Source organism: Penicillium cosmopolitanum (genome assembly GCF_028827165.1).
Source record: "Penicillium cosmopolitanum strain IBT 29677 chromosome Unknown utg000009l:1.0-9042332.0:1.0-9050551.0, whole genome shotgun sequence".
Taxonomy (NCBI): domain Eukaryota; kingdom Fungi; phylum Ascomycota; class Eurotiomycetes; order Eurotiales; family Aspergillaceae; genus Penicillium; species Penicillium cosmopolitanum.
In genome coordinates, this window is record NW_026622679.1 from 5,962,125 (window position 1) to 5,980,723 (window position 18,599).

Consider the following 18,599-nt stretch of genomic DNA (forward strand, 5'->3'; position numbering starts at 1 on the left):
GTGGTCTGATCTAGTTGCCAGTTGACAGACACCAGGTCCTTCACCGACAAGACAATATATCTGGATTGGGTATATATGCTAGATGGAAGACTTTTTAAAAGGAGCGTCATTTATTTCACGGCAGTTCGTAAGGTTTAGTACCTAAGCAAGCCTTTCCTAAGCCCTGCATCGCAGGCGATATATTCTCCCGTCGCAAATATTTAACAGTATCCTAACCTACAACGAAACAAAGACTGGGAGCCCGGCCAGGTTTCTAGTCTAGAAATACTTTCCTGGTGATATTTTGAGCTCACAGGAATTACTGAAAGTATACAATACACTGTGTGGGATCATAGTGTAGGTTCAAGCGGCCCGGTAGGGCATCGAGACACAGATGACTAGCACTTACTGTAGAACCTTTTCTGAGCGGACATGGATAGGAATTCCTACTATGGGAGACAATAGTCGAAATCAAAAGACTGTGAGCCTAAGCCGCCAGTTGATGGCCGATCCACCCAGCTGGCCAACAATCCCGGGGTAGTTAGCCAGCTGGGTGGATCGGCCGTCAACTATCGGCTTTCCTGGCTTACTAAACCTGTAGGCCAGTGGACAACTGGCAACGGGTCCCAATGGACTGCAACCCATCGATGTCGCGGAGTTCGATATTAAAGAAGTATTATTCGATACCATCATCGGAACTTGGAAGGTCTTCGTGAACTCCAAAATTGCGCGAGAATGCTTAGTCGAGGTCTGGTCAGGTATAGCCAAGTTTTATTGAGTGTTGGCAGGTCCTGAGACCACGGTCCTGCGACCGTTCTAGACATAGGAATTAGGACATCAGACTTACGTAGCCCAAAAGCTATGGTTTCAGGTCTACTGCAGACCTAAGTCTCGGATGGACGTACGTATAAGGCCCTAAATCCAGCTGGGTTTTCAGTCTATCGACTGGGGTCCTAGTTCCCAAACCCACAGTCCTTCCACCACGGCTCCTCGACACTAGACATGCGCTGCCTGACCAGTGGCCTGCCGGGCTATGTACCAGCCCTCGTATTGTGACAAATGTCCCGCCAGCCGCAGACCCAGCTAAAGTCACTCGGTCAGGCCCGGAGGATATGTACCGATTGTTATAGGGAAGAAATAGTCGTGCAGGATGGAAGGAAATTATTCAATATATGGGCTCTTCGAATCCTCTCTGGCTAGAAAATTTTGCTAAGGAGAAAGTAAGGGAGCAGACAGCAATATTCTATGACCGGAACCAATAGCTCCCATAAATTGCTTCCGTCAATCAGGCTACGGTGGAAACAGGCAGGGAAGTAAACTGGAGACCTCAGGCAGCCATGGCTGCAAAGCTACCTTGGACGCCAGTTGGCTGACTGAAAGCCAAGCTCGACCGAGAGCTGTAGATATAGGTCCAATGTAGACCTACGTCTACAGCCAGAAGGACCTGGTCCCAGTTCACCCGCCCTAAGGCCTGATGCCTAAGGCTGCAGCCATCCCACCACGGCTTAATATTGTCCCATTTTGGCCAGTTAGCCCAGTAGTAAAACCTAAGCAACCACGTCCCTGACACGGGCTCGCTGGTCTGCCCGGACACGCTGAACTATACTACTCTTTATTGACCTCGCTAGTTCTTGCCACCTCGTAAGCAAACACACTCTCAAAGGAACAGAACTAGCGCGGGCACTTGAATTCTGTATACTACCGAAAAAGCACTGGTGGCGGTTGAGGCATGACCGAGTTTACGTTGTGAGCGGTTCTGGGTTGGCGATTCTGGGTTGGCGATTCTGGGTTAGCGATTCTGGGTTAGCGGTTCTGCGTTCGCGGTTCTGAAAAGCAACATGGAGACTCCGCTTTACGCGGCTTGTTGATTATTTAAAGTAATTTAATATCTTTCTCAATTTTCGGAAACGCATGGCTGGCTTGTTGCTTCACACGGTCAGTCCCCTCCCTCCAAACATAATAAGTTAGGGTCATTCTCTCAATAATCTAGCGTAACCGACATAGATTAGTTCTTACTCTTACATATGCACAGTCGTTCGCTGATAGTGCCGGATATTATGTCGCAGGTAACGTTGCGAAATCATCACTAGGCCACTGGTATCTGTATGTTGTTTTTCTTTTTGATCTTTAGGCGGACCATTGGATACTTATTCTCGATATACACCAGAGGGATGATTCTTTCCTATTAGAGCCGCATGCGCCTTGGACCCTTTCAGCTCGGCACTACATATCACCCCGTAGTTTTAATTTTAGTATATTATGAAATCTCTACTAGTGTATTAGGACTAATATATTCTTTTGGAAAGGGCGCATTTTGCCCAAGCAAGTCCTGCTGCAAGAGAAAGGTCATTCAATAAAGTAATTAGCTATAAAGGACTTTTTGATCTATAGCATAATTGGCACGACGATAAAATATCAGCTGGCTCCACGAAGGTAGCTAGGAAAGGCCGACAGCATGATACCACTATAAATGAAGATAGCTTCTAATTTTGTGTCTATGTTTATGCTCGTTCCTGTTGAGTTCTGCTTAACTGGCATACGAAATTCAGGATTAAGGGGGTCTGCATCATTTGCAATGAACCTTGCCCCGTCTAAATATCAAGTAATAAACCCGAGCCTTTGAAAATAAGCGGGGCCAATACGAGATTTGCACTTTTTGACCGGCTCTCTTAATACAAACTTCAAAGTTCACACTCAGCGACATTATACAGAGGCCTGCCCAGGACGTCGATAGGATATTATCTCTATCTTTGAGACCTGCAATAGCGGCTCGCGATCCTTGTACACAATGCGTCTATTAGTACTCGATTTGTCGAGCCCGAATTGCTGAATTTCCTACATTAAGGTAGCTAAGATCTAGTCTTTATAAGCTATTACTACATCTTTTAAGTCTATTTTTGCACCTCGAAGCATAGCTTAGAATCCTTAAGATATATCTCCCAGGTACGGCCGTAAGTATGTTAGCCAGTCAGATGCCTGGAGATTTTCTCCTTTTCGCTATCGGCTACCTATTTCGACAATGATGATATCTAGGGGACTTATCTTATCGAATCTAAATGTACTGCTAGCTCTTCTTAGGCTACTGTCGATCTGGAGAAGATATGCGCAGCTGCGGGTATAAGGTATTATCTCTGCGTACTAGTCGTTATAGAAACTGTTCTAGAAATCAACTATATCTATGTAAACTTGTAGGCTAGTACTATAAGCTTATAATATTGTATTTAATCTGCTTACGAGGTACTTAAAGCCCTAAAGGCCGAAGGGATAGGGCAAAAATATCAAATAAAACTCAGCGAGGCCTATTAAACAGTTTGAGTATAATAGATTTCAGTAGATAGGATATAGGCTGCTACCTTTGATATACTACCTATTATCACACCTAGACATCGCCAGAACCTATGTCAACTATAACCCAACCCAACCCAACCCAACCCAGCCCAGCCTAAAATAGGTTTTAGATCTAATTCTATAACCTATTGATAGGTCTTAACCTTAACCTATATAGGAACCCAGTGGGTCCCTATTTTAGTGTAAATAGCGTAAATATACTAAGCTTATATAACTTCTAGAATTATAAAATTCCTGCTTGTAATTTAAGGTATAAGTTTACTATCCTAAGGTATTAAATACTTTATATTTATTAGATATTATATATTAGGGCCTTAGCAACAAGGCTGCTGCTTAGTTTAAGGAGGATAAATAGCGTTTGTTCTAGATTATTAATTCAACATATATATTCTCCCTTATAAAATAATTCCCGGAGGCTGCTGAGGCTGCGGTATCGGTATACTACTTATAAATGGTTCTGTTATTTGTTCTGTTATTCGTTCTGTTGTTCGTACTGTTAATTCTCTATAGCTTTATACTTACCTATTGTCTCCTTGCACTCTGCGAGTATAGTGGTATTATCTCTTCACAATCGACCCGTCTGCCAACGCAGACAGCCTACGAGCATTCCCATCTTTCAATAGTTAGATAACTTAAGATTTATTGTAAATCTATTACTTCTTTAGCTAATAACTCTCTGGCAGTAGAGTACCTAGAGTTAACCTTAAGAAGGATCCTCAAGCTTTCTGTACTTTCTCTTTTATTCCTTTTATAAGATTAGCAACAACTTTAGCGTTAGGTTCGTTAATAAACAGATTCTAATTAAACGAAGATATATTACAGTTAGAACTGCTTAAAACGACTAGATAAGAAGGGTAAAAGAATAGTTTAAAGATTTAAGAGTTTATAAAGGAAGGTAAATACCGGATAGGTCCTTTTAAATACTCTATAAGCACTTATGATAGAAGCGCCGTTCTCTATGGATCTAGCGCTCGATTAATAAGAAGCAGTCTCTATCTCAACTAATCTAACTTAGGTTTAGCGTTATATACCTAGGTATATTATCCTAGGTGAAAAGACGCCGGTGTAGAAACACTATGCTTTTCCCTCTAAAAGACTACGGTATATTGTGGAAGTTCTACCGGATCCCCCATTTACACTATATCGGATTAATTGTTGAGGAAGATCCCACCCTCTGGCTTTATGAATCTAGCTTAGCGTCATCCGTTTCTCCGCGTGGTAGTAAGTTACTATAGCATCATGGTTTAAGGTCTTTTCCTTCCTTTCTTCTTTTCGCCCCTTCACCCAGGTCATTGCAGATGAGGCATTTTTGCTATTGATTCGGATCGCCGAGCTCCGGGCATCAGCCAGCCCCTATCCCAATGTCCAATTCGCATCCTCTGCCATTCGACAACTGCAATCAACGCTACCTAGAGCTGCCCATTTCCCCTCAGCTGTAACCTTGCTACCAAAGATGCAAGCAATCTTTTCACGGGTCTGCCACCTCAACGTACGAGCTTCCCTCTTGAGAAGTCAACGTACTCGACAAGCAATACTTCTGCATATTTACTTTAAAGGTAATTCATTGAGAAATTTCAAAGGGGCGGTATTTACAATCAGCTGGTTAGTGATATATATACATGTAGCTAGATTGATCTTCCTCCTCTTCCCCTCTCAGCTTAGCCACTTCCTTCATCATGATGTTATTTACCTCTTTGTCATTCCAAGGTTTGTCTCGCTTTTTGCTCCGTTGCTGGGCCCTTTTCCAACTTGAAGGTTTACACCCATCACGCTTTCCTGCGCCCTGGCCGCGTTCCGCGCGGGAAATCCCGCGATCGGCAGGCTCGAGGCAAGAAACCGAAATACGTCAATTATTCAAAAAGGCGAGAGAAACCCAGGCTTATTTTTACGCTGGTTTCCTCTCCCGACGCGGGCGGTTATTTAGAAAAAGAAACTCTAGAGTTGAATACGCCTTATTTCTAAAGCCAACTGGAATATTTCTATACCTGTCTGCAGGATTGAAACTATCGTACGAGACATTCTCATTTTCAGTTAAACACAATCCCCGCCGTCCCAAATACCAGTATCCAAAATCTTGAATCCCTGTACAGCAAAACACAAGGAATCATGTGAGAATAACATCGTTTCTACCTTATAAAACATACATATTAGTCACTGACCAACAATATTTAGAGACACTAGGATGGACGAAGCCAAGGAGAACGTCAATTTGCACTCGTTATGCGGTCGAAAGGTTTTGGTAACTGGAGCTGGAAGGGGTATAGGGCGTGCAGTCGCAATCGAATTCGCACGCGCGGGTTGTAATATCGCCTGTGTCTCCCGGACTCAAGAGGAGATTGATGATGTTGTCTCCTACGTAAGATCGACTACCTCTGCTAAGGCCAAGGCATTCCCCTTCGATATAACTCGAATTTCCGAGATTCCAAGATTGATCGAACAAGTCGAGCAGTGGATGGGAGGTCCCATTGAAATTCTCATTAACAATGGTGGAATTGCCCGGATTGAAGCTTTGGAATGTCAAATCGATATGGACCACTGGCAAAAGGTCATGACGACGAACCTTACAGCACCAGTCGCCTTGATCAATCAAGTCTTGCCCAATATGCTGACGCGTCAGTACGGCACAATAATAAGCATTGGCAGCCGAAATGCAATATACAATATCCCATTCACGAGTTCATACTCTGTATCAAAAACTGGGCTTCTACGGTTTCATCATATATTGGAAGCAGAGACCCTGGGACAAGGGATATGCAATTATTACGTTCAGCCTGGAAATATCGATACCAAAATACTTGATGTGTCAAATGCGATAGATGCCAATGCAATGAATCATGATGGTGTCATTCGGGCAATCAATATTCTTCGCGGATGCCCTAGGAATCCAGTGGAACGTGTAGCAGAAGCCTGTGCAAAACTTGCTTGTGGGGGCCATACTGTCCTGAGTGGAAGCTATGTGGACCTTGACCAGGACACATGGGGACAAATCAAGAGCGACAACGGCTCTGTATCTCCCATTGCTGAGGGTGGAGGCTTGGCTCTCGAAGCCTCCAACCTGCCTTTTAAATAGATGAAAGGACTAAGACACGAACTTCGATGGTCTCTCGGGGCTTTGCAGGGACCGGGGCTGGGCTGGAACATTGCCTGAAAGATGTATGTGGACAACCTTTTGTCACGGGAAATACCACTGTCAGCCATTGATATTCTTCGTTCTTATTTTATAGAGATTATTCTTACATTTAGCCATCACTGTATCGGAAGAATCAAAAGTCTTCAGCAACAAAACCTCATTTGGTGCCTGTCGACTGAGATAATACCATTGATATTGATCGGCCTGAAGAAAGTAGAGACTTTCTCCAATGTAATGCTTTCTGACGTGATCCACGGCAACGACATTACTATCAGATATTGTACTTCCATCGCAAACTGCCAGTGGGTATTCTTCGATTGGGTTGGATACTGGTCTCCATACACTAGTTGGGCAAAAAAGAGATTAGGCTGACGGGAAGATGCTCAAAATTGAGTCTAACTCACTCGATGATACGCCATCTTCGCTTCTGAGCATCTACTTGAGCCCCTAAGCATTGTCTGAATCGCTTCATTGCCCCGTTAGGACTCTGGTCTTTTATTTGTTAGAGAATTGGCAATTTGGTAAATGGACGGTGGCGGTCAAAATACCATTGTGCACTGCAAGCACCGGCTTGAGGCATAGCACGGGATCATTTAAATCTATCGAGGTACCAGACTTAATTTCTGAACGAAGGGGATCGCTGGATCGAAACTTGAGCACGCAGTATCAGCGCCATGGGAAGAAGGAGATGATAATGATGATGGCGATTTCAACGGGAGCTTGAGTCGAACCAACCTTCCAGTCAAAGACAAATGTTTCAGCCCCTGGGTCAATCGACTGAAGCAAATCATGCACAAAAGGAATATATTCCTCCTCTATGATAAGTTTGTCAAATACGAAATTCGGGGGGTCCGTTTTGATAATTGCAAAGCCATTGTCGTCGAGATTAAAGTCGGTCTCCTTTCCACGAACATCATTGATGATCTCCAAAGGTCCAGGACCCAAAGCAAAGTTCTGCGACTCATTATCCACCGCCTCATCAATGTTACCCTGGGCTAGAAGAACATAGGCAAGGCACTGCATAGAAATTGCACGCTCAAATGCGGGTATTGGATGCTCTCGGTCTATCTCGTCTTTCATATCCAACGACTTTTCCGAGACCTTCCCAGCCTCTTCAAACTTTCCCATATCAATAAGCTGGCAAGATAAATCATTTTACGCGTTTGACAACAAGGCTTGACTAACGATTCGCCTTTCCTCAGAAAGAGGAAGCTTGGCATGGTCCTCTCGGAGGCGAACAACCGCAGAAATTGCTTCTTGAGCATCTTTCCTCGAAGCAATTCCAGTCCGAAAATAGAAACCCCATAGTAAAGTAAGAGCGGTTGCGCGAAGTTGCATTATATCCGCTTTGTGATTTCGATTTTGCGAGTTGGCGATGATTGTTGGAGATGAATACCTCGCAAGCAGCTTTTCGCACACTTGTGTGGCGGCTTTTACTATGCTGATACCAGACTTCATGATTCTCACTTCGTAAAGGTAATTCCCAGCACTGATCAAGAGCTCTGCAAATTCAATACTGCCCTCGAGTGGAACAGTGCTTTGAGATGAACGGTGAAAAACCTGCGCAAGCCGATGAACATGAGCGATGGATCGTTGATAAGAGTTCCACTCATCGAACATAGGGATCATGAAGTCTGAGAGCCTAGGAAATGACGTATGTATGATTGCAACAGTGTAATCGAAAGTCTGCTGGCGAGCCTTAGTGTTGGAATCGAGATCATTGAGTATTTTCCACTGAAGCTGGCGATGGACAGAGTACTGAGGCGCAATTTCATCCGAGCCCTGGTTGACGTGGTATTGGACCAAGTGACGAGTAACGAGAGGCCGCCGTACCATTACTTTGAATCTAATGTCATGATCCATGATGAGCAAGATATAAACACACAAAAGGATATAAACTCACCGCCCCTGTCCTGACAACTAAAGAACGTTGAATCATTTTGTGGAACATCATTTATGAGCATCTCCTCCAAGATACAGTCTGGAGATAGCATACTCATTATATGTAGAATGGTCATTGCCGCTTTTGGAAGGTTTCTCAGGGAAATGTTAAATGCCATCTCGATTGGTCGATCGTAGTAAAATGTGGCAGATCCGTGCGATATACTACTAATGACGTAGTCGGCTTCATCAGACGATTCTTCCAGGTCCTGCAAAACTTCAGAAATGGAAGCTTTCGTGTCAAGAAGATGACCTGCAAGCCCAGAAAGAAGCAAGGGTAGACCACAGACCCGTCTGGATATCGCCTTTGCCATATCCCGTGCTGATGTATTTCCCTTCTTCCAGTTCTTTCATGTAATTTAGCAGAAGGCCAGATCCTTCATCTTCTGTGAAAGGTTTGAGCTCCACCTCTGCATGTGCGCGGTGGACAAGGGTGCTATTTTGCGTGGTCACAAGTACAGAGCCGTGCCCACAGGCGGGCCAGAACATGTTGAGTAAATCGGAGCTCTCGACGTTGTCAAATATTATTAACCAGCCTTGGGCTATATCCAAGGCAACTAATTGTCAGCTCTCTGGTCTTTCATTGTCATCTGGTGTCATAAATACTGCACCGGGAGGTATCAAAGGGTGGAATAAGAATCTACCGCGGACTTACTTGTACACAGCCATTGTCGAACCCTTTCCGCTTTTGCATCAGGATCATCCGCCGGTGCGATTCCCAAAATGCCGATCAGTTTGCTGTACTCTTGGGATATGACAGCGTCATCTTCAGCTCGAATCCAAAATATATAATGGAAAACATGACGGCTGCGATATGCAAACTCCAGCGTAGTTTGACTTTTCCCCACGCCTGTCATGCCGTGCAAAACACAGCACTTTTGTTGCAGGCTACTAGGACCCAGAGAAATGCAATCTGATATCTTCGAAAGTTCCGACTCGCGGCCAAAGAACCGAGGATTCTGTGACCATGGTATCGATAAAATAGGCTTGAATGTTTTGGGCACAACATCAATAACTTCTAAAGCTCTCCTTATATGACCAAACTCGCTTCTGGTTGATGCTGTCTGCGCTAGCTGTGCCTCTGCATCGAACTCTCTTGAGGAATCGGATAGTCGGGTAACGATGCTGTCAAACTCTTTACGAAGATGTCCTACCCGGAATGGACTTGTGACAATATGAACTGATTTAGCAAGGAAGGTTAGAATTCGAGGATGTCAATTGTATTGGTAGGGCCAGGGAATCACATGAAGCGTTTCCGATCAGTGATTGTTGGGCTACTAGTTTTCAAATTTCTATTATTTTACTAGTACTACTATTCTAAATAGAACCCGTGGATGCTGCCAGTGGATATATCCATGGATATATTTGATGCAGGTGCTGAGGGAGGGGGAAAGGGCCCAAGTTTTTATTCTCGCTACGCGTGAGCTGAGGTTGTTTTCTCTTTTCTCCCTTCTCCTCTAGTCCAGTTATTCTGTCGAATCGAAATTCTGTTTTACTAGAACTTTCCTTGGTAGTCAGGTACCGTAATACTTCAGAGCTTGTACGGATGTTGGAAAATTACTTCCAGATCTCACAATTCTTGTGGCGTAGACTTGGCGCTTTGGATAAAATTCTAACCACTAGTACTACTACCAACCTTGATAGCCTGCTGTTTTTGAAATCCTTTTCTTTCTTCTGGGGTCTCTTTCTAACATCATGATAGTGAATATTTGAACGAATAGCATATCACATTATCGGATCGGCCTTGTCCAGGTAGCTACATGTAAATTTCCTCTGCACTTTTCCTCTCCGCATATTCGATTATCTCGTCCAAACCCCAGAGCTCTTCACCTCCAGGTGTACATATAAGAGGAGCAACGTCATTCAGATCTCCACTGTATTTAAGAAGAAGGTCCGCCAAGCCGCGGCGATCAAAAACGGCATCATCTGGCTGCAAGCCATCTTCTATTTCATCAAAGTCGATGACCCGGAGTACCCATTGCAGATGTGTCTTTCCATCAGGGTCCCGATGATGAACATCTGCTCCCTGCTCGAGGATCAAGCGAGTCAGATCTGGAGATCTTTGGTGGCGGACAGCAAGACCGAGGGGGCTTTTACTTTCTGAACTGATCTGGTTCACGGTTGCCCCAAGAAAAATTAAGGTCTCAACCGCCATCACCTGGCGTCTAGCGAGATCGGATGAACGACTATGAGGTGTCTCGAGTGCCTTGATTATTGGCGTCACTCCAACGTCATTCTTCCAATTAACATCACAACCGAGATCGCACAACCATTTGATAAGCTCGCTGGATAGTGCGTGGGCTTGGTAATGGAGAACTGAACAGCCTGTATTGTCTCGGGCATTGATATCAGCTCCATGTTGTAAAAGCGTCTCTAGGCGCCTATGCTTTTCCTCCCCACTCTTCTCAGCTTTAGCTAAAAGAAGCGGAGTGCAACCCTGATGATCTATCGCATTCACATCAGCTCCATTCTCCAATAGAAACGCCATAACTTCGGTGCCATTTGCACATTTGGAGCGAGCCGCAATATGCAGAGCAGTGAGACCAACGACTGGAGCCGAGGAGTCAGAGTTCAGATGGCCTGAGCGACAAGAGCATTGGCCTCGCTGGTGATCAAACCCGCGTGGTATATTGACATTTGCACCAAACCTGAGAAGTGCTTCTACTTTTCCTCTGTCGATCAATGCCTGTTTTTTCGCCATTATCACCAAATGAAGTGGAGACAGCCCGAAGCGGTTTTGAACTTCCACTTTGGCACCAGCTTCCAATAATATAGTCAGGGCCTCAAGCGGTGTATTTCTCTCAGCAACCACATCCAGTACCCTTCGACGGGAGGGATTTTGAGCATCGCCTTTGCGGTATCCGCAAGGCATATTTGGATCAGCCCCTTTGCTCAGAAAAAACTTCATCATTTTCACGTCCCTATCTTCGGCTACCAAAGACAAGGGGGTTCCCATAAACCCTGAGCGGTTGACATCAGCTTTATAGTCAAGCAGCAACTCGAATAGGGAAGTATCGATCCGCGGAGGTGGTATATAGTATGTGGATACAACCAAAGCGGGATCCTCCCAACGACTGGTGTTATGTATATCCGCGCCATGGTCTAGAAGGAGCTTTGCAATGCCGAGCCGGTGGGCGGACACAGCCGCTCCTAACGCCGTCGGATTGGAGCCCTCTGGCCCCTTCACATCCACATCCACCCCGGCAGCGAGCATGCATCGAACGCCGTTTTCATATCCGTTTTCAGCGTAGGCTACAATGGCCTGGCCACCGGTGTTTGAGATGTCCCTTTTGCAAAGCTCCAAGAAGAGAACATCATGAAGGGTTCTGTTCGTACATAGAAAATGTAAGAGGTCGCTGGTCCGAGAGATATGGCTGGAAATGCAGAGGAGGATTTCGGTTGGCAAAGTATCGAGTAAGCTAGAGCTATTCATTCTCGGCGGGGCGATATGAGGAAGAAAGATCAAGACGACGCGGGGCGAGCGATTGTTGAGCCCCAGCCCCCATTGTCGCGCTATTCCTAGTTGAAAGGAATAGGACGATCCTAAATGGGGCCAAAAAGCAGCTGGTGGGAAAGTGACGATTTTGTATTCCTATGCACAGCAAAAATTCGAGTGGGCGCAAGTTTACGAGGTTGCCAGCGGACTGCCAACTGGGGCACAACTTGGGACAGGCTGGCACCTGGGTGACAGCCCCTGCTGGAGCTATGAATTGCAACAGTAATTCTAAGGTTCACAGCTTAATATGCCTAGTGATTACGAACAGATCTCATGATTTTTACACGGTTGCACTGCCGCAGGGCTTCGGATAAGAATTAGGTATAAACACATACGGGTGTCGGTGATGATGTAGAAGTTCACACAGCTTCGACTAGAAAAATGCAAGTTCAAGTCCAAATTCGACTTGAGCATTTGGGGAATAGTAGAATCCATAAATTCAACTTGAAATTCAAGTATATTTGAAACTCCGTTCTTCCAAGTTTATCTAAAGAGTACCACTAGTAGTATTCATCTCGGAACACCATGATCTTCTCAACTTCTCTCCCAGAAGCATCTTCTTCAATATATGCACGCCACATTCCAGTGCAATTGAAATCAAATACGACCTTTCCACGTCGTAGTAGTCCATCACCACCTCCAGCAGTTAGATCTGCCTCAATACCGATAATACCCCCTTCTCCTTCCCCGGAAATTTCCCAGCGTGGACCAGCCGAGCGCTGGAGCTCTCCACTAGGCCCCGCAACCGCAGAAACAGCATTGGCGAGCGAATCTGGAAATCGACCTGGGGTTGAGAAGCGTAGCATCGCGGCCGTTGTGCGCGCAGCCGCTACGCGTAAGAACGAATCCCCATTGCCTGTGCCAGATACAGCTATTGCTCGCTTCCTTGTCCGGGGCTGAGATGACATTTGGTGAAGTAGTGACTGCTTCTCAGAGCCCGGGCCGAGTCGATGCGGTGTGTTATACATGGTTGATGGGGTCACCCCGCGAAGAGATGAAGGGAGACAGTCACCTAACCAGCTTCTCGCTTCTTCAAAGATACCCGTAAGCGAGGAACCGGATGAAGTAGTATCAAGAGCTTCATCAACCACCTCATCCCAAGATTCCGCCCAGAAACCAGCACCCAGAGTCGGCGTATCCCCAATTCGACCTGGTAGTTTATTCGTCAAACCCCCGGTACTCGTCGCAACGGCCAAATTCCCCCACTGATCAAGACAAACACACCCCACAGTGCCCTGACTTAAATTGATCGGCTGCTCCAACCCCTCCAATCCACGTCGATGCTCGTCCCAACGTCGCTGCGTCCAGAACCACTCATCAGGCTTGAACTCAAGTCTCCAGTCACGGGCCAATGTCTCTACGTGTGGCCCCGCAAGTTGCGAATGCATACTACCTCCATCCCGTATGGGTTGGCCGTCAACGCTATACCCTGTGCGTAGAAGCGACTCGCGTGCAAGGCGGATGGGATGGCGAACATTCCTGACGCCCATCACACCGGCTCCGCGTTTCATTGTGCCTGAGCATTGGTCGTCATCTCGGACAGAGGTTACCATGACCGAAGCTTCCATTTCAATAGTGCCCGCTGTAGTAAAGACAGCGCCACGGCCACAGTTGAAAAGCTCGTCGTCCTCCATTAGAGAAACCGCATGTACGGCTGCATCTAGGGCGCTGGCACCATCCTTGAGCAATTCATGGGTTGAGCGCAGATAGGATTGTAGCGAGGCGTGGTAAGCGTTGTAAAGTTCTGGGGGTAGCTTGGAGCGCTGGTAAACACCTGCGCCTCCATGTAGAATTAATGCTGGCTTGAAGGTTGCCGGGGGACTGGCCATGACTCGAATAGCGAATTTGACGGGGCTGGCCTGCGTTGGAAGGGGGGAACCTGGAAGTGTGAGGTGGTATTCGACCTGGATGCGGGGAAATGGCGATGGCGGAGTTCCGAGGATTGAGAACAGTTCAACCCCATCCCAATATCGTCGCGTGGACCTCCTCACGGCCTCATTTCCCTTGTAGATGTGCTTAAATTTTATACTTATGAGTGAAATAGCCGAGCCAGAAATATATGTCAGAAAATATGCGTATTATGCCTTTAGTTAGCAAATGCCTTAATGTACAAGAATCCACCACGTCCCCTTCCGAACGCTTTTTTGCAGCATGAGCAGAGAAAATTCTTTTGAGGGGCCTCGTAAGCCCTGAACGAAAAGAAGCATGCGCCGGTCTCGGAAACCAGCCATAGATCGAGCCCGCCGTCCACAAAAATACAATGCTCCGAAAAGTAAAACAGACCGGCGGTATCAAAAAAAAATAGGAAAGCGTATAGCAAAACAAGAACCTCTATGCCGTGTCGTTTAAGAATGATGACCCAGACCAAACACCTGAGAAGAGAGACTCAATATGGGGATGTGCTGATGTGTTGTGTTGTGTTGTGTTATGAGAACAGGAGGAGAAGGTGGGTTTTTTTTTTCGGCCACCGGAGAAAATGGAGTCGATCGCGTGAGCGTCGTCGTCGGGAAAGGGAGATTTAAGCAAGAGCCTTCTGCTCAGAAGGAGGGGGGGAGGAAGCTAGATTCGGAATCGAGTTAGTTGGATGTTCTCAAATGATGATGTTCGCGCTTTGGCAAGAGGACAATCGTACCTCCAGCTTTGTGTTATCGGCCATCATTCTCTGGAAACCAATACCGACACCCTCAATGACAGCCAGGAAGACGGCGCACATGATGGCGGAGTTACGGGCAGCCTTGACACCACCACGGACGGCCAGAGAGCCACCAGTGAAGAAACCAGCGATAATGGCGTTCCAGGGATCCTCCTTCTTGCGAATACCCTTGATAGCACAGTCGTAGGTCGAGAACAAACCACCCTACAAGGAGACAGTTAGAAAGGGAAGCTTGATGGATGAAGAGTTAGATGTTTGACATACCCAGACACCGAAGTTACCACCGAGAACGGGCGCACGCGCCTTGATGGCAGTGAGAGCACCTATCCGGCGCTCACCGTAGGGGCTGTTGCGGAAACCCTTGACACCGTGCCAGACAGCACCACCGATGGCCTGAATAGAAACAGAATTAGATAAAATGTCCAATGAAATGAAGGTATTCTCGACGGGTAAGGGTCGGGGTCGAAAGGAGACGTACACCCATGCAGAAAGCACCACCAAAATCGCTCAGGGCGACCCAGGGGCAGGGATCTCTGGAGTGATCCATAATGTGTGTGTAAAACCGAAGGGAAGGTCGGAAGGGTCGAGGGGGATAGAAGAGTGGATGTGAAGGGCGAGAGCTTCGGAGGTGAACCAGGTGGATTTGAAGGTTGGAGAATCGATAAGGACGACTTTTTCGCCGGGGCGCGTGACTGCACGTGACCTCCCAATGCCGCGCCACCCGGCGAGATCGCCCGAAAGTCACTCCCAAACCAATCCAATGCCAGTGCCAGCCAGTCCCAGTGCCAGTCAGTGCTTGGACTACCTTTGACTTTGCCCGTACTCACCTGCAGGGGTCAAGGGAATTCCCGGGATTACACCGTTCTTGCGTGGCAGTGCCATCAGAGTTTTTCTTCTCGAGTTCTTTTTTCTTTTACGACCTGCAGCTCATTGCTATTTTGGCCCATAGTAGGGAAAATTTGGGTATCTTGATTTCTTCCTGGGTTTCCAAATGACCCTGGCTCTCTATCTATGGGCTTGCGACCGTGTGGGCGGGGCGGCCTCCACTATTTACTTTCCCCGGTTTTCTAGTCCCAATCCTCACGATGGCAGGTTCCAAATGAAGTCTAAGGCGCCCCCCCTCACACATGGGGAACTGCCCCCCGTTACTCATTCCAAATGGTGCCATCGACGGATCAAATGGCAATGACAACCAATCGTCCGCCATCTCGTTGATAGATGGGATGAAGCCGAGATCAGATGATGTCAATTCTTGCGAGACGGGCGTGCTGAGATGATTTGTTCGATCGCCGCCATTCTCTGGCCACAGCGGAGGACCCATGGATGATCGTCGCGTCGCACCTCGACTGGTTTTCGGATTCTTAGATGATGCCAGTAGGTTGCGACGCAGGCGTGAGACGTGCAATTCCAACAGAGTGGCGTAGCGGGTGCTCAAATGAACATCGTCTAGCGCATTGGATTTCAACGCACTAATGCTCCGTTCGAGCACTTCGAGTGACTCTTGCAGGACGGCTTGTCGGGTGCCTAAGCTGAGTGCTTTCATCAGGAAGATCGAGGCACTAGTAATTCGAAGGACAATGCGAACGGGCGAGAATCGTAGTGCGCCCACTTCTGCAAGGTGGACAACCTTCTGTAGGATCTGGCAGCAGCCATCGATTACTTCTTGGATATAATCGTAGTCGGTCGGGTCGATGGTCATCGGGCGCACTTCGTCAAAGTTATTCGGGTCGGCATCTGCCACCACCCGCTCGACCACGGCTTGCATCCCCACCGAATGGGTATATACCCTGACAAAATGATATTCAATGAAAAGGTCATTATAGAAGGCTTTGTCAAGCACCTGAGGCTGCAGGTACTTATCTTTCCATTGGTTGAGCAATGGTCGGAAGTGCTCCAGGAGTCCAACATAGCGGCCACTGTGCAGTTGCTGGCGTGCGAATTTGGCCGATGGGAAGAACATATCCGTTACAGACTGTGCTAGCTTAGTCAATTCAATCCATGAGTCCATAAAGATTAACCAGGTACTACCTGGCTGACTGAGCCACCGAGGTTTCCTCCCACCAAGAACAGCATGGTTTAGAGATTGCGGGATCGGAGACATGCACCCGATGCGCCATGCAAGCTGGTTGATATACACATAAAGAAGGCGTTGAACTCGTTGCCTTCGGAGGGCCATTTGCTCTTTCCACTCTTGTTCTTCACTTGGAGAATCAGATTCTTCAGTCTCAAAGATGCCCAACTCGTGAGCGAGGGAAAGAGCACATCCAAGAAGCATCCATGACATTTGGTCCGATCGTCTTGATGGCTCAATCATGTCCTCCAGCCACCGATTGGCCGTTGTGGATTCCGAAGTCGTTTCTTCGGAAGACTTTGCAGCACTGGGAATCAAGTCATCATCCCATCCGTCTGTCTCGGGAGGGAAATGTAGCGAACGAGGGTGCCACTCTGCCATTATGAGAAGCGCTTCCACGGTCCCTAAACTTCTGACTTTGGATTTTGTAGATTTCTCTTGTCCAAATATTAGTCGCATAGTTAATTGCTGACAATGTTGCCATAATCGATGATGAATGAAGAAATTCCTGGATTCGCCGCCTGCTCCAGGAAGGATGTGGTAACGAGACGAGACCATGAGAATCGTACAGCAAAGGACTGGCTCACGAGAGATAAGCCAATAATGATTCCGGTGATTAGAGTAGAAGTCCGTCAATATTGGAGACAAACAAGACATGTTCTTGAAGAACCTATTTGGTGTTAGTAAACATCGTGTCTTGCCATACCCAACCACAAACACTTACAGGTCAATAAACGTAACCGCTTCTCTAGCGGTAAACCAGCCCATCTTGACGAAGCGACAGGCCTCCCATACGCTCAATGTCTCCGGTGCAACAACTGAAATGGTGACCGGTCCCACGTTTTTCGGGGGTGGTTCAAAGTTCGGGCTTTCAAAATCCCTTGGAGTAGATCGCGCTTTACCATTCGGCCCACTTGACTTCGAACCAGCTCTGAGCGGCGTGTCCACTTCATTAGATGTAGTATCCTCCTGATCTTGGGCAGTTGCGGCTTCAAAAAGAATATTCAGCGCATCATTGCCGCTGGCGACAACTGTCCGCATCATTGAGTTCGCAAGCGTGGAACTCGACCGATGTCGATGATCATGGTATGACTGGGACGGAGAATGATTTGCATGCATCATTGTATCCGTACCCTGCGCTGGACTAACCCCCACCTGAGAGCCATGACTATTATGCGGGGACTGCTGGTGCCCAGGGAAGGACCAGCCTTGCTGGAAGGGACTTGTGGTATCGGGGTAATGGCCCGACTGAGGAGCTTGAGTGAATTGTCGCTTCACGGTCTCAGGCGAAGTACCATCGACCCCATGCTCTCCAACAGGCGATACCGTCTGATCATTATCATCGAACGAATGACCTGAGTGAATAGCCGATTAGCCAGCGGGTTCAGCGCAAGCGCATTTGAAGGTGTCTGCAACTTACCGCGTTTACGCGACCTCTCCCAGGCTCGTTTCTCCGGGAAGACGCATTCTCTCATCTCTCTGCGACATCGCGCGCATGGTGGGCCGATCGGTAAGCCGTCTGGACCCGTTCCCAAGTCGCACTTGGCCTTGCGTGCCCGGCAAGGGATGCATGCTTTGTAGGTGCGCTGATATGGCCGATCCGGGCGGGATGGCCTGGCCCCGTCCATTGCAACGTGCCCGATACCGACGGATGAATCAGGAGATCGAGATTAGCAATGGGGGTTTCAGTGGGTATCGCAGTGTCAACTGTGGATTTGTTTAGAGGGATATTGGAGGTGAGATGCGGGTGATGGCTGGCGTAGGCTGGCAGCCTTGATTAGCCGACGCTTTCCGCCCGCCCCCGCGCTTGCTCTTTAAGATGCTCCGGCGAAGACTAGTATACTAGTACGATATAGTATTTAGGGTCATTCCATTCTTTATTTCAATTTATCTTTCTGTTTGTATTTTTGTTGTACAATAGTATTAAATAAGAGTTTATTTTATGATGCCCAATTTGCTTGAATGTGAACAAGCTTGGAGA

The 18,599-nt window shown here is 47.2% G+C and overlaps 8 protein-coding genes across 8 annotated transcripts; 1 reads left to right on the forward strand and 7 right to left on the reverse strand.

Annotated features, from left to right (window-relative positions):
- Positions 1 to 5,509: 5,509 nt before the first annotated feature.
- N7509_010301 (SDR family NAD(P)-dependent oxidoreductase) lies at positions 5,510 to 6,397 on the forward strand (the record flags this gene model as incomplete). The annotated part of the gene is made up of 1 exon (XM_056634938.1): positions 5,510 to 6,397. One exon carries the CDS (start codon positions 5,510 to 5,512, stop codon positions 6,395 to 6,397), a length of 888 nt encoding a protein of 295 aa, XP_056485558.1.
- A 726-nt stretch (positions 6,398 to 7,123) lies between these two features.
- Positions 7,124 to 7,585, reverse strand: N7509_010302 (tetratricopeptide repeat protein; the record flags this gene model as incomplete). The annotated part of the gene is made up of 1 exon (XM_056634939.1): positions 7,124 to 7,585. One exon carries the CDS (start codon positions 7,583 to 7,585, stop codon positions 7,124 to 7,126), a length of 462 nt encoding a protein of 153 aa, XP_056485559.1.
- Positions 7,586 to 7,612: 27 nt separating this feature from the next.
- Positions 7,613 to 8,320, reverse strand: N7509_010303 (uncharacterized protein; the record flags this gene model as incomplete). The annotated part of the gene is made up of 1 exon (XM_056634940.1): positions 7,613 to 8,320. One exon carries the CDS (start codon positions 8,318 to 8,320, stop codon positions 7,613 to 7,615), a length of 708 nt encoding a protein of 235 aa, XP_056485560.1.
- Positions 8,321 to 8,638: 318 nt separating this feature from the next.
- N7509_010304 (uncharacterized protein) lies at positions 8,639 to 9,255 on the reverse strand (the record flags this gene model as incomplete). The annotated part of the gene is made up of 2 exons (XM_056634941.1): positions 8,639 to 8,940; positions 9,054 to 9,255. The coding sequence occupies 2 exons, from the start codon at positions 9,253 to 9,255 to the stop codon at positions 8,639 to 8,641; spliced, it is 504 nt and encodes a 167-aa protein (XP_056485561.1).
- Positions 9,256 to 10,154: 899 nt separating this feature from the next.
- Positions 10,155 to 11,831, reverse strand: N7509_010305 (uncharacterized protein; the record flags this gene model as incomplete). Its single annotated transcript, XM_056634942.1, has 1 exon — positions 10,155 to 11,831. One exon carries the CDS (start codon positions 11,829 to 11,831, stop codon positions 10,155 to 10,157), a length of 1,677 nt encoding a protein of 558 aa, XP_056485562.1.
- A 563-nt stretch (positions 11,832 to 12,394) lies between these two features.
- Positions 12,395 to 13,723, reverse strand: N7509_010306 (isoaspartyl peptidase/L-asparaginase; the record flags this gene model as incomplete). The annotated part of the gene is made up of 1 exon (XM_056634943.1): positions 12,395 to 13,723. The coding sequence occupies one exon, from the start codon at positions 13,721 to 13,723 to the stop codon at positions 12,395 to 12,397; it is 1,329 nt and encodes a 442-aa protein (XP_056485563.1).
- A 761-nt stretch (positions 13,724 to 14,484) lies between these two features.
- N7509_010307 (protein transporter TIM17) lies at positions 14,485 to 15,094 on the reverse strand (the record flags this gene model as incomplete). Its single annotated transcript, XM_056634944.1, has 3 exons — positions 14,485 to 14,751; positions 14,812 to 14,940; positions 15,026 to 15,094. The coding sequence occupies 3 exons, from the start codon at positions 15,092 to 15,094 to the stop codon at positions 14,485 to 14,487; spliced, it is 465 nt and encodes a 154-aa protein (XP_056485564.1).
- Positions 15,095 to 15,556: 462 nt separating this feature from the next.
- On the reverse strand, positions 15,557 to 18,246 carry N7509_010308 (uncharacterized protein; the record flags this gene model as incomplete). The annotated part of the gene is made up of 3 exons (XM_056634945.1): positions 15,557 to 17,288; positions 17,343 to 17,973; positions 18,039 to 18,246. The coding sequence occupies 3 exons, from the start codon at positions 18,244 to 18,246 to the stop codon at positions 15,557 to 15,559; spliced, it is 2,571 nt and encodes an 856-aa protein (XP_056485565.1).
- Between the last annotated feature and the right edge of the window lie 353 nt (positions 18,247 to 18,599).